Source organism: Acipenser ruthenus, chromosome 27, assembly GCF_902713425.1.
Source record: "Acipenser ruthenus chromosome 27, fAciRut3.2 maternal haplotype, whole genome shotgun sequence".
In the NCBI taxonomy this organism is placed as follows: Eukaryota; Metazoa; Chordata; class Actinopteri; order Acipenseriformes; family Acipenseridae; genus Acipenser; species Acipenser ruthenus.
In genome coordinates, this window is record NC_081215.1 from 3,929,823 (window position 1) to 3,944,765 (window position 14,943).

Below are 14,943 nucleotides of genomic sequence, written 5' to 3' on the forward strand. Positions count from 1 at the left end.
TGTTTATGATGTTTAAATGGTAATAGCTGATCTATTTTTAAATCAGGATTTTTGTACATTTAGCATGTTTTGAGTTGACGATATAAAGAAAATAACGAATTATCATCTACAATAAATACACCCGATGTTTAATTTAAGCTATACAGTATACTGTTATTTTAACGGCTTTGTACGTTTTTTCACTCTGCAAATCAGGTAACTCGAATTATTATTATTATTATTATTATTATTATTATTATTTGTTTATTTATCAGATGTTGAATTACACACAGTGTGAGAAAGTAAAGCGCCGATATAAATCTGGTCAGACACCAAAATCCAAGTCAAACAACTGGACAAAACTCACAAAAATAGTAAATATATATATTCAGTCTTTTCTCAAATGTAATGCCCGTAGGAGAGCAGTGCAGTGTTGTGTAACTGAATACTGCACTATTCTCCTACTGCACGTCATTCAACACATGTATTAATTAAATTAGCAAAGTGCTCCCCCCATTCCCGGCTTTCTTCCACAGCAATATGCAAGAATTGAAAACTTGCTATTAAAACTGGAACAATACTTCAGTAGCTGCCATCTTTCAAGATACCTTTCAAGATATTGTAAACATCTGGTTCACAGACCGTATAAACAAACTGAGTGCACTTGCAAAATGCATTGTGAACACAAATGCAGTCAGTCCTGAAAAAAATGGCTCCCTTTGCTCACAGATAAGTGTGAACAGCAAGCACATTGATACATTGTTTCAAATTAAACGAACCAGACAGAGTCCATTTGAAACCAGACTTTTAAATCAACTCTTAATTGTCAGCTGCTGCTTGAAAGCGCTTGACACAATAAAATAATTTCTTCGGAAAGTTTCTTTCTTATAATTTATGAAAGCTGAAACAAGATTTCTTGCAGAATAATTGTGTATAATTTTCTTAACCTTGCATCTTACATTCCTCATGGTCTCAATTACTGTTATCAAGTGTGAATTCCCTAGGCTACATCTTTAATATAAAATGGGAATTACAGTAATTTAATACATAATAATGGCATTTGTGAAAGAACAGACAAGCTGATGCCACCTAATGTATTTTACTGCTTTCTGTGGCCAACCATAAGCTTGATGGAATGCCGTTTGGTTTTAAAATTTAATTTTAAAGATAAATGTATTGTGAGCAGGGAACTGGAATAAAAAGACTAATGAAAGGGGTTGATAGTTTTAGGATATATTACACTTCAAGCAGCTTGTCTTGTTTGTCAGGCTTGTATACAATATTTAAAGGGTTTTTGATGACTAGCCTAAATGTAATACGTGTGAGCTGACCTTTTTGGATAATGTTTTTTTCCTTAAATACTGTGCTGATGCAAAAGGTCTATTTCATTTTGTTGTACTTTGAAATTCTGATCTATAAATTTCTTCTTGCTAAACATGATCCGTTTTACTGCAGAGGTGTACGTTTATATATATATATATATATATATATATAGACTAGTGTTGTAAACTACCCTGTGTCTAAATACTAATTGTAGAATCATTGGAAAGCTGTACTGTACAGTAGCTGGCATTTCTATAGCTGTTTTTTGGCTCTTGAGTGAGGGCATGCTTGTTTGATGGAAATTGTAAAAGGGCATTTTTGTCTTATTAAATTATAAATGGAATGAGTATGTGTGGGTCTCATTAGTAATTGAAGGATTTGATCTTTCCTGACCAGATTACTTGATTTTTGTGTTCTGAACAATATTGGACTCTGTGGGATAATCGCTCTTTGGCATTGGGCTTACTTACTGTGTAGCAAAGACAGCACCATTGTAAATGCTTGACCTATTTCTGTACTGTTCTGGGATAAATATACTCTGGGAGTGAAATGCTCTTCCTGTTTCTAGGTGACCACTGCAGCAGACCACCAGCTTTCAAAGCTTGGGTTGCTGTTACTGTTTGTATTGTGGTTGGAGGTCGGGGTTAGACCGTGAACTGCCATCATGTTGGTTGGCCCACCTACATAATTTCTCTTTCTGTAGTCCTTCATTGCTTGACGTTCAGGTATTCTCAGCGGTCTGCCTCCTGTAGCTTACCAAAACGTGTCAAAAAAAGCAGCTCTGTTGAGTTTAGAGGCATCTTTTCAGGTATTGCTTTTCTAGAATTCTAATATTACTAGTAGACCTGTACTTGAGATCTGTTTTAAATAACCAGAAGGTACCTTTTAAATACTGTTAAAGTGATATGCAATTAAAATGTCCCTTTCTTTGTTGTTGGGATATTGAAATAAGAGTTTTTTCAAGAGCCTTGAAGCCTGAGCAGCTATCTTTGTTACTCGGTGTGCAGTAACTCCGCTTTTTGCATTTCCTTTTACATTTCATCTTTGAGTGGCAGTTTAATGTTTTCTTCAAAGGTGAGACTGGTAGGTTATATACAGTTTGAAAGCCAAGTGCAAAGGTCACACTTCCTAAAGCCAGTTTTTGTTAGGTTAAACACAAGGTATTTTTAGGACTGCATTCTGCAAATGCAACGAAGGATGTGATATGTAATCTAATATATTACAGTTGTTGGGCATTATGAAATTATGAAAAATATGCAGGTTGTGTTTGCTGTAGGCAGCATACTGTATCAGTCAGGGATCAAGTCTCCATTTCACACATGAATAAGCATAGTTAATCTCCAGATTGCAACAGAGCTACTGTACACTGCTTAAAAACTTGTATCTGCATTTTAGATAACATAATCCTTTGTTCTAAACCCTTTTTTTTTTCGTAAACCCCTCCTCAGGTTATATTTGATAAGACGAGTTCCTTAAGTTTCATATCTGTCCAGTTCAGTGTCCCGGCTAAGTTTGCTAAAAGGCAAAGATAGACCGCAATAAGAAAATGCATGTTTTATGACTGAGGGCAGTGCTGGTATCTCTTCGTTTTCTGAAGCTGCCTGATTTACTGACAGTTATTTTTTTTATGGAAATGAGAAATGGAATATGTGAATTTCATTCCACATGATGATAAAATAATTGTAATACAAAAACAAAATATACTGTTACAGTATCTGGATGAAAAGGTAATGATACTCTATCCATGTCTCTTAGGATACATTGTACAGTATTTTTATGGGGGTGCTAAATTGAATAAACAGAATATTCTGAAAACTCATTTGGCTTTTTAAAAGGGTTTGGATTACTTACTGTTTTTGTATTTTTTTTTTTCTTCTGCCAGTATGTGGTCCAAACCGCAACACATAGCCTACACATTGAATATGTGCATTATCTTTGACTTTGAGGCTCCTAAAGACAGTTGCATGCTGTGGATGGCTGGATCTGTATAGCCGGCTGTTCCAGAAACAAAAGCTTTGCCTAATTAGAGGTAATACCATCCTGTGGTATCTAGGGTGGAGGTGCTCTTGGCAGAGCAATAATGGCTTTTCGAATGGATTGCTTGTTCTTGTTCCATCTGCTTGGAGATGCTGAGTAAAAGGCCACCAGATAACTGTAAATAATTTAGTCGGCAATGTTGATGTTCGCTGACCTGGCTTTGCCAGTAAGCGGTACTTCCAGATCTATAGGAGCTTTAAAGATGTGTTAGGGGTGATGTGTTTTAGTGTTGGAATAGCTCAAAATGTTCTATTGGTGAAACCCAAGCTTTTATAAATGTGTGTCATGCATATCATTTAGTACTGTGTGTGTGTGTGTGTGTGTGTGTGTGTATATATGTATATGTGTGTATATATGTGTGTGTGTGTGTGTATATATATATATATGTATATATATACAGTACTGTGCAAAAGTTTTAGGTAGGTGTGAAAAAATGCTGTAAAGTAAGAATGCTTTCAAAAATAGACATGTTAATAGATTATATTTATCAATTAACTAAATGCAAAGTGAGTGAACAGAAGAAAAATCTACATCAAATCAATATTTGGTGTGACCACCCTTTGCCTTCAAAACAGCATCAGTTCTTCTAGGTACACTTGCACAAAGTCAGGGATTTTGTAGGCATATAATCAGGTGTATGATTAAACAATTATACCAAACAGGTGCTAATGATCATCAATTCAATATGTAGGTTGAAACAATCATTAACTGAAACAGAAACAGCTGTGTAGGAGGAATAAAACTGGGTGAGGAACAGCCAAACTCAGCTAACAAGGTGAGGTTGCTGAAGACAGTTTGCTGTCAAAAGTCATACACCACGGCAAGACTGAGCACAGCAACAAGACACAAGGTAGTTATACTGCATCAGCAAGGTCTCTCTCAGGCAGAAATTTCAAGGCAGACATTGGTTTCCAGATGTGCTGTCCAAGCTCTTTTGAAGAAGCACAAAGAAACGGGCAACGTTGAGGATCGTAGACGCAGTGGTCGGCCAAGGAAACTTACTGCAGCAGATGAAAGACACATCATGCTTAGTTCCCTTCGCAATCGGAAGATGTCCAGCAGTGCCATCAGCTCAGAATTGGCAGAAAACAGTGGGACCCTGGTACACCCATCTACTGTCCGGAGAAGTCTGGTCAGAAGTGGCCTTCATGGAAGACTTGCGGCCAAAAAGCCATACCTCCGACGTGGAAACAAGGCCAAGCGACTCAACTATGCACGAAAACACAGGAACTGGGGTGCAGAAAAATGGCAGCAGGTGCTCTGGACTGATGAGTCAAAATTTGAAATATTTGGCTGTAGCAGAAGGCAGTTTGTTCGCCGAAGGGCTGGAGAGCGGTACACGAATGAGTGTCTGCAGGCAACAGTGAAGCATGGTGGAGGTTCCTTGCAAGTTTGGGGCTGCATTTCTGCAAATGGAGTTGGGTATTTGGTCAGAATTAATGGTCTCCTCAGTGCTGAGAAGTACAGGCAGATACTTATCCATCATGCAATACCATCAGGGAGGCATCTGATTGGCCCCAAATTTATTCTGCAGCATGACAATGACCCCAAACATACAGCGAAAGTCATTAAGAACTATCTTCAGTGTAAAGAAGAACAAGGAGTCCTGGAAGTGATGGTATGGCCCCCACAGAGCCCTGATCTCAACATCATCAAGTCTGTCTGGGATTACATGAAGAGAGAGAAGCAACTGAGGCTGCCTAAATCCACAGAAGAACTGTGGTTAGTTCTCCAAGATGTTTGGGCCAACCTACCTGCCGAGTTCCTTCAAAAACTGTGTGCAAGTGTACCTAGAAGAATTGATGCTGTTTTGAAGGCAAAGGGTGGTCACACCAAATATTGATTTGATGTAGATTTTTCTTCTGTTCACTCACTTTGCATTTTGTTAATTGATAAATATAAACTATTAACATGTGTATTTTTGAAAGCATTCTTACTTTACAGCATTTTTTCACACCTGCCTAAAACTTTTTCACAGTACTGTGTGTGTGTGTGTGTGTGTGTGTGTGTATATATATATATATATATATATATATATATATATATATATAATATATTCTCAGTTTCCTTTTTATTATTCTGTTGCCATGGTTTGTTGCCTATCTATATATTTAATCTTGTAAAATCTAGAGTGTTGCAATAATTAATAAGATCGATGGATGGATGAAAAGGGTTAGAAATTGCATGAGAATAATTTTCTTGCCATATGTTAACAAAACCTGAATTAATAACATTGCTAAATACATGTGCCAGGCATAACTGCCTGAAAGAGTGCTTGAAAAGATTTTGAATCCCTCTGGGGGATAGGTGATTGAAAACACGTGGCTCTTCAAAAGCTAACCGAGTTCTGGATCTTTTTTTCTCTTTTTCAGAATGTAGCGTACTGTAGCAATGGCTAAAATCTAACTGAAATGCGTAGAAACACTTATTTCTTCGTCTTGAAAAAATGAAGGTACAAATCTTCCCAGATGTAACTATGCAAAATTGCTCACCATGGAGATTCAAGATCTGTAATATTATTTCAATTTAGCATTTTTATTGGTGTCATATTAAAACAGATTTGTATTCATCATGTTGTTGTTGTTGTTGTTGTTGTTGTTTCTTTCTGTCTAAGCAAATAAGCATTACATTTAAAACACTGGTGTGTTTCTCTTCAATTCCTCTAGGGGAAGTAAATGCTGAAAAAACTCATTAAAATGAAGCGATGCACAATTTAAAAACACTCCTAGATGGACTGTGTGATTTCCCAGGGCTTTCAAAGAACTCAATTAAAGCATAGATTCTCAATACGGTGTTTCGACTTTTCGAAGCCCTCTTTCTGTTAACTCTGACATGTACATAAAGAGCACCATGTACTACTTATGTGATTGCACTATCGAGAACAGTTTGGAAAAATTGCTTCTGCCATTTTAGACTGCAGCACTGTGACAACTTGTTATTCAGTGTAGCAAGTAGAGAAGTGAGTGCAAGCCTTTTCTAGCCCTGTTGTAGGCACAAACCTGTATATTTTAAAACAAAGGTAGTCAGACTATACACAGTTGATTGATTGTTTATATAAAAACAAAAAGCATTAGACCAATACAGTGTAGCACTGCAAAAACATTGTAGTCATATCTAAAGCTTTCTGTCAGTTGAAACAAAATAGTGTTTGTTAGAACAGTACAAATCTAAGTACTGTAGTATTGAAAAAAGCAATTTTTCACAGCCTTTGTGATGGAATAAAAATACATTGCTAACCACTTGAACATTTAATTCATGCTATGAGAAAATGTGAGTTTCAAACAAGACCCCAAACCAAGCACTATATAAAATCAATACGCATCCATGTGGAAAAATATAGCTGTGTTTGTTTTGGGTTTTCTGCTCCCCTCTTCTCTAACATTCTTCTCTAACATTCTTCTACCAGAACCATTTTAATAAGCATTTGACCTCCCATCACGCCAATTGTTTGCACAAATTCATGACCAGGTGGCAGACAATATAAGGTCATTGACATGCACAAAATGAGTCCAGCTAACCAGAATCTCATGGGTAAGTTCAGATCTGAAATAGACAAGTGTTGTGAGAGAGACCCCCAATCCCTCTAGTGCATGGGGTCAATAGTGGGCTGGAGAGCTGATCCACTGTGACGGCCTCTGGAAAGCCTATTCTCTCAATGTAATTTTACATTAATCTTAGGTTTTTGGTTCATTTTGAGCTCTCTAAAACACAACAACCAAATATGTATTAGCACTTAATAATTCTCTGATTTTTAAAAATAATTTCTAGCATCTGTGATTTCCAAAATGTACAATTCAGAAGTATGGACTTGTGTGTGCTTTTTTTTTTGTTTTTCTTAGCTTTATATTGCTTGCAGATTTTTGTCTTGGCATACATTTTGCAACTCATTTATTGGCTGTTGTTGACAGCAATTATGACCTAACAAAACAGATTATAATTGTTTGTGTTATTTTATATCTGGGATTTGAAAGCATTCAATAAAACGGCCAAGTGATTTGTTTTAATTACCTTGTTAATGAAGAACCATGCCAAACAAATAATGGCTTTAGTACTGCATGGAAATTCCTCATTAGATTTAAAAAAAAAAAAAAAAAAAAAAGTTTCTGGTTCTTTGTGCCTGAGTTGATTTTTTTCTGTTTTCTTATATTGTAGCATGGTCTTGATACATATGGAGAACTACTTTACGGTCTAGTTTTGCGAGGTGAGGTGTCAGTTTAATTTAAACACTTAATAAAAGAGAAACGTGTATTGTCTGCATAGTCACGCTAACGTTTCAGATTTTAAAGTAGGGATGTAACTGGAGAAATTAGGTGCTTTTGTTCGAGTCCCCCCAGGGCTTTGCAGTTGTTGTTACTCAAGGGGCTTTTTTTTTGCATTCGTAAGACAGCTGGTGTCTTTAAGAGAGGGTTTAGGGCTTGCATCTGCATGAGTAAGGTTCAACAAAAGATAGAGTCCAACAGGAGCCCTCTGTAAGCTATGTGTTTGTACTGGTGTACAACGCTTTTCTTTTATATGCACATTGCTAGTACTGTATATATTTGATGTTTTCTTTTTTCTTTTTCGTTTTTTGGTCTTTTAAGTTTTGCCTGATCTTGCACTGTGGCCCAGAGGGTAAACAATATCCCTTAGAAATGAATGTCTACTGCAGCTATTGTGCAGCGCAAAATGCCCTGTATACCAATTAATTTATATACTGGAATTAGCAGATTGCAGAGAACCATTGAGATCGTAATGTGCACAATGAACTGTCTCTGCTGTCTCTCCTTATGTATTTTTATAATGCCCATGAAGTCTTCTGTGGTCATGATGTGTTCTGTTTAATCAGAACAATTTTTGGCCCTGCTCGCCCTTTCATCGCATAGGTTAATTGATAGCTGATATTTTGGACAGGTTCTTCCACTTCCTGTAGCACCCATGATGGTGCTATCTTGATTTTCATTGTTAAGTGTGCTATTGACTTGGCTAATGCAAAGTACAGAAATCCCTATTTTAATACTAATTTTATTATGCATTCGGTATCACCGACTGATCCCCGTCAAAACAAATTGTCTTTTTAAATGATGTTCAGTCCATTATAGCAATACATGATTCACTCTGTTCTAGCAAACACAAATAAAAGGTGTACAGGGTACCCCAGTAACTTATCATTAGGTGATTAATATTGGTTGACCTGTGGAGCTATAATGGAGAGGAGGGTATTTGTATTATGTATGACGACAGAAGCAGCTGCTTTGTCAGTTTGTTTTCTACACTGGAGATCACAGGCTGCCTGTGAGTAATGTTATTGTGAACCACACTGCTGTGGCTGCCAAAAAACACTTTCAGCATGTTTTCTAATGTATTTACTTCTACTCCCCATTCCTAATCCTTCTTTAAACACCCACTGTGATTACTGGTTTTGGCATCATGAATTACGTAATGACGGACAGGCGCGGGTTTATTTTTATAGTGAAAAATAACATCCCATCTTTTAATTTTAGCATTGAAATTGTCCAAGATGCTGTTGCTGTTTATGCTTCTAAATTGGTAAAGAAATGGTTTGATTTTATTTATTTATTCATTAAATATGATCACTGGGATATACTGTTTTTGTGCGGGTATATATGTTTGCGGTGTGTAGTATAAGCACCACTTAATAAGCCCTTTTCTTTTCTTCAACTTTACAGACTATCTGAAACACTGGGGTTGTTGGTGTGGCTGAATTTTTCCTGGATTTGAGTGGTAAATTCAGAAGACTGAAGCCCAGGCTGACTGTCTACCTTTCACGGAGGCCCAGCCGTGAGAGGACAGAGGAAGGCACGTGGCGAATCATGACTGCCGACAAAGAGAAGGATAAAGAGAAAGAAAAGGACAGAGACAGGGACAGAGACAAGAGAGACAAGATGAGGGAGAGCGAGAACTCCCGTCCACGCCGGAGCTGCACTCTGGAAGGCGGAGCCAAGAACTACGCTGAGAGCGACCACAGCGAGGACGAGGACAACGACAACACCGGGGCGAACGCCGAGGAGGCCAGCAAAAAGTCAAAAAAGAAGGCCCAAAAAAAAAAATCCCGCTACGAACGCATGGAAAATGGAGAAATCACTTCCTTCATCACGGAAGATGATGCTGTTTACAGACCAGGAGGTAAGCAGTCACAGCGCAAACAGATTTGTCCTAATCCCTTTTGCCTTTAATGATCAGCGTCGACTCTGAGGGTTCACAAGTGCTAGTTTACATGACCGTTTAGAATTATCTGTGGCATACGATCATGCTCTGTTCTGAGTGGGGAATCCAGAGTCCCAGTACATATGAGCCTTATATCTAAAGCATGATTGCTCTACTGAAGCTCCTAACTAGTCATTTTCCTAACTAGTCATTTAGTCACAGAATTATTTGCAGATACAATGTGCTAAAACACTTTTGAACAGCCCCCCATTGACTACAACCCCAGAGTAACATGTTAAGCCATAATTAAATATGGCGCACAGTAAAATGTATTTCACATTGGGTTTTAAAGCACCACCAGTGCAGAAAGTGACTTACAATGAGAGAGGACTCGTTGTCGTCAGCGACTTGGCAAATGTAGCTTTTAGAACCTCTAAATAAATAGTTATCTCCGGCAATGTTTTTCTACAAACAGGCCACAGAAGATTTTGAAAATATCTACACTTGACACGAAGCCTGCACTTACTCATTCTTTGCTATTATGTTACTGTCCACATTGCTGTTTTAAATCTTCACTGCCATTTCTTTCATTTGCCCACCAGGAATGTAAAGGTCAATTAGGCAATACTGCAGTTGTTTAATCTTAAAACCATGATAAAATTACAGTCTGAAATGTGTTGCTCTTTTCTTTATCATGTGCCCTTCTGTTATTACTGGCCGCCTGCACATTCTGCTTTATTCTACAACAGATCTTGGTTGGTTTATGTTCCCCCAAAGGACTGACTGTAGAAATTGTGGTTTTCCTATACTGATAACAATTTACGGGCAATGCCTAAAAGCAGATGTTTTCAACATTCTGAACATAAAATTATTTTTAAAACTGTTTGAGGCACTATTTCTTTTAAGATAAGAAAAAATAAAAAAACATCTCATGTCTCTTCTGTTAGAATTCTTTGAAAAAGCAGTAGTCCCATTTAGTGAGGCATGACATATTAATCCATTCATGCAACAGATTTTATTTAGTTTTAAATATATAGTTTTATTTAGATTTTTTATTTCGTTTTGCTGGTGTTGCTGTTGGCATCTGTGTAAGGATGCTAAATGCTATTTTTTTTTTTTTTCTACTGGTGAATACTGCAATATGCATTGTGTTTTTTTGGTAACATACGGGGCTTATGTTGTTAACACAACTGATATCATGCAATACTATAGATAAGATCTTCCAGCCTTCAGTTATGGTTTTGGTAGCTTAACTTGGCACAGGAATATGAATCATGGATTACAGTCTATTAAATTTTAAATCCTCCTTTTTACTTTTGCCTCTTAACACACATTTTGACATGTAGCCTAAATCCATTGTGAAATGCCTATTACTAAAGCCTTGGTGCACATTGTTGTGTGCATTTGCAGTTTGTTAAACATACGAAAGGTTTCTAATGGTTAAAACAAAGAATTCCAATATTTTACAGATCCCTGCCGTGTTGCTTATCAGTTTATCCCTCCAAGGTGGGTTTTGCGCTCAACAGAGGTGCATGCAATCTGTTTGGAGGATCAGCTTTTATTGCTGTCATTTTTTTGTTGTATTGCTTGTCCCATTTTGCTGGGCTTCAATACAGTGCAAATATATAGTTTTACATTGTTGTCTTTGTAGGCAGCAAAGTGTAGTTCCTCTTACATGGATTAAGTTCTTGCACAAACTAATCTCCAGGTCTGTCCATACACACCAATGTTGTATGCACCACAATGGGTTATGGACCATGATTCATAATATAATTTATATTATTTTTTTATTATTATTTAGTTATTTAGCGGATGCTTTTATCCAAAGCGACTTACAGAAATTAAACAAAATATAAATGAGTCTTAAATTGAAAAATAAAATAGATATAGATAACAATGGCAGATAGAAAGACATAGCAGACATATAAAAGCAAATGAAGAATGATAAATATTTAAAATACACAACTAACTAATAAAATAACACAATACATAACAACGAAGTCCAGTGATGCGCTGTGACGCGTGGAGAACACTTGCAATGGGGTTGTTTGAATGAGAAATGAAACACAAAACAAATACATATATACATACTGGTATGAAGACATAAGTGTCTGTTCTGGTTAGGCTTTTGTATTTTGTTTTAATAGCATTATTCATCAAATTAAATGCTCCAAAACTGCTTGTTGAATCATATTATATTAGTCAGTGAAGTCTTTGCATTTCCTTCCACGACAGCGTTTCTAGGTTTTCTAGGCAGTCTGTGGGCGTCTGGGCAGCTGTCGCTTAATTAATCCAACTAACCAATGCCTGCCTGTAGTGTTAGTGAAGACTTAACACACAGAAACACGCTTGCCCTCTAGTCTTCACAGATGGGTCACTCTTGAAAGAAAAAGCAGGACTCCAGAGGCATACAGCAGCGTTTTTTACATTTAACTCGAGAGTAACTTTTGAATGCGATTGGATGCAGGCCACTTAATTTGTAAGCGGGTGCCACAACCTCAGCACTTGTGAATACACCCTGTATATGGTTCTGTAAAATGGATCTTTTCTCACAATCTGCATTCAGTATTCTATTAATTTACACTTGTGTCTCAGTCCTTTACAGACCATCATCTCCCACTAACAGTCAACCGTCATTTCCGACCACACACCTACCAGTGGTTGTTTGCTGGAACGATTGTCTTTTAAACATGCAGCACATTGTTTTTCTAATTTCCTGATTACAGTAGCACTGGGAAACAGATGCTCTATCTAGTTGGGCACTCATATTAAGCCCCTTTTCAACGTCGATAAATGTCTTTCAGTGAACTAGCTAACCCAAAATGGACGGACAAAGAAATAAAGCAAAGTGTAATGTGAGCTGGACGGTGTGAAAGCAGTTCTCTCCCCACCATGGAGGGGCTGAAAGTTGCCAGTCATTATTCAGAGCCTATTTTATATGATTTAGTGTGCCTTCAGCAGCCCAGATGTGCCTGCAAAAGGAATGTGGTTGAACTTTAAGAGAAATGTAATGCTTAAATATGTTTTGGTGTCGCCTTCAAATGCCTTTTTTTCTTTATTTGGTACCAGCTGGATTTTGAAATCTGTCAAACGGGTTCATTAGTTGGGACCCACAAAGCTGCAAGAAAATGCTGTGTTCAGTTGCACAAACCCGGACATTATTTATTTATTTTTATTTCTTTTAAGTGCAAAGGAAATTATCAATACCCACAGGTTTAGCACTAGGGCTTTAGCAAACTTTTTAATTAAGTAGCTTAAACTTTTATGATTTGGGTAACAATAGGCAATCACACTTGTTTTTCAAGTTGCCAGGGAAACTCGACTGCCTTTGTTAACTATTGTCAAGTTCGACTGCTTTCTAAGTTTTATGTTTCCTGTGGACTTGAACCAGATTTGAATAGCTATCAGACATGCGTTGTTCTGAACAGCAGTGTGTATTAGCTTAGAAAACTGATATGCCAAGACTTTCTAATGTTTTGGCTGTTAATTCACACCAGTGTTGTCTTCTTTTAACTAACCTGGGATTTTGATTGTTTTCCTGGGGAATTAAATTAAACCCAAACATAATCCCTTTTTTTTTTTTTAAATCTTTTTTTTATATAGAGCTTTGGTCTGATTTTTGGGCACCGACTGGAGTTTATGTATTTTAAAGCAGTTTGTAAGCACAAATGGTAGCTTCCATATGTTGCATCTCTGTATTTAAATGCCCACCTTCCCCCACAGCCCCAGTGGCAATTACGGTGCGAATTGTGACCATTCACAGAAAATGGTCACAAGTACATAACAATGATTCACATTTGCAAGGCTCCCCCTTTGTCACTACAGAAAAGCAGCACATACTTGGATTTCAAGGTGGATCTGTGTGTGGTTCCCTGGTCCAACCACTCTCGCAAGACTTGTGCTTTTTAATGTATTAAAAAACAAATGACACTGCACGGATGTCATTTCACCAGTGTTTGTTTCTGCTACATTTATTATAGAAGTAGTATAATCAGTTCTGTTTATGATCCTGAAATGTCAGATACAAAGCCAAGCAGGAGGGTTTTTCCAGCAGTGTTTCTTAAAATCCTTTTCATTTTTAAAGCTTTCTTGTTGAACAGGTTCTCTTTTGAATTGGCATTGTTTTGGGGAGTATTGAAGAAATAGCATCTCTGTTTCATGAAAGCCACTTTCTTTTTTTTGGCTTGGGTTTTATAATTAATTTATTTAATTTTAAGATTTTATTTAACCACTTTTCCTGATGAGAGAATATCCTGGGGTGTTACACAATAAAACTTTTCTCTATAGAAGTTAATAATATATTTAAGGATGTCATCAATTGTATGTATGATTTTGTAATAAAAGCAGTCTTTTCTAAAGACATTCTCGGTTTCAATTATTAAAGGAATCTGATCTAAAGATGTTATGCTATTTCTGCCTGGCTTTCATGTATTTCCTTATTGGGAAAGGCCTGTCATGGTGACATTAAATTGATTCATAACCCAGTTTGCATATCAAATATCCTCTCGGTCTATCAAAACAAGATCTATAGGTTTCGTTTCCCGGGATAACCTAAAGTTTGTTTTACTATTTAACCACTTGAGCCAAAAATGGGAGAGAGAAAAAAAATCCTGGAATTCCAATGAATTATCAAGTTAGACGATTACCAAAGTACAGTGATTTTTAGGAGGCAGTTTTTATGTTCTCTTTTTCCTGTCCCTTTAAAAAAAAAAAAAAAAAAGTTTAAAGACCCAAGCCTATTGCAATAAACATGTCTGTCTATCAAGATGTAGATATTTATCTTTCTAATTCCTGGAGTCTTCCTCCCACTAGTCTGGTAGGGGAAGTATGCATCTTGGAACGTATAAATTATATTTATATGATGTATATGATTTTGCACTTTTGAACCAAAAAACTAATCAGCATTGTTTATAAAATTTAAGGGGAAGAAAGTGAATGACAGGTAACTTTGCATTTATTTTCCCATAGGTCCTTTGTTAGCCTTTTTATTGTCTTTATTTTGTCCTCCCCCTCCCGTCCCCTTTTTTTTCTGCAAATGACCCAGTAATGTAATCTTTAAAAAAATGTACAGGAAAACAATAGCTGAAAATAAAATGTACAAACAATCCTATTCAAATACTTTATATTATAATGAAATAGACACAGATCCAGATCACCTAATACAGCAGTTATACACTTACAGTGGAGACTAAGGGAGATGCACATGTGTCCTTAATCTCTAAAGTGGTTAAATGTAATGGGTAATGTAAATCCATGTGTAAAGTCTGCTGTATAGTACCTATTCCCCAAGTTCCTGTGAATCTTTAAGCCCTTTTTGATGTAAATGTTGAAGACTGTCAAAGTAATTGCGTAGTTGCAACTGGATTAATATAAGCTATTATGATGCCTTGTTTTTACAACAACCATTACTAGTATAAATATAGCATAGCATTTGTATTAATCTTGATAACCCTGGTAAGG

The 14,943-nt window shown here is 36.7% G+C and overlaps 1 protein-coding gene across 6 annotated transcripts in view; it reads left to right on the forward strand.

The window, feature by feature from the left end:
• LOC117432113 (arginine-glutamic acid dipeptide repeats protein-like) overlaps positions 1–14,943 on the forward strand; it is a 131,979-nt gene that overhangs the window by 38,224 nt on the left and 78,812 nt on the right. For all 6 annotated transcript variants that reach the window (XM_059002398.1, XM_059002403.1, XM_059002399.1 and 3 more), the window contains one exon: positions 9,006–9,462. In XM_059002398.1, coding sequence (XP_058858381.1) covers positions 9,150–9,462 — 313 coding nt within the window. In that variant the 5' untranslated portion in view covers positions 9,006–9,149. The remainder of the gene's footprint in view (positions 1–9,005; positions 9,463–14,943) is intronic.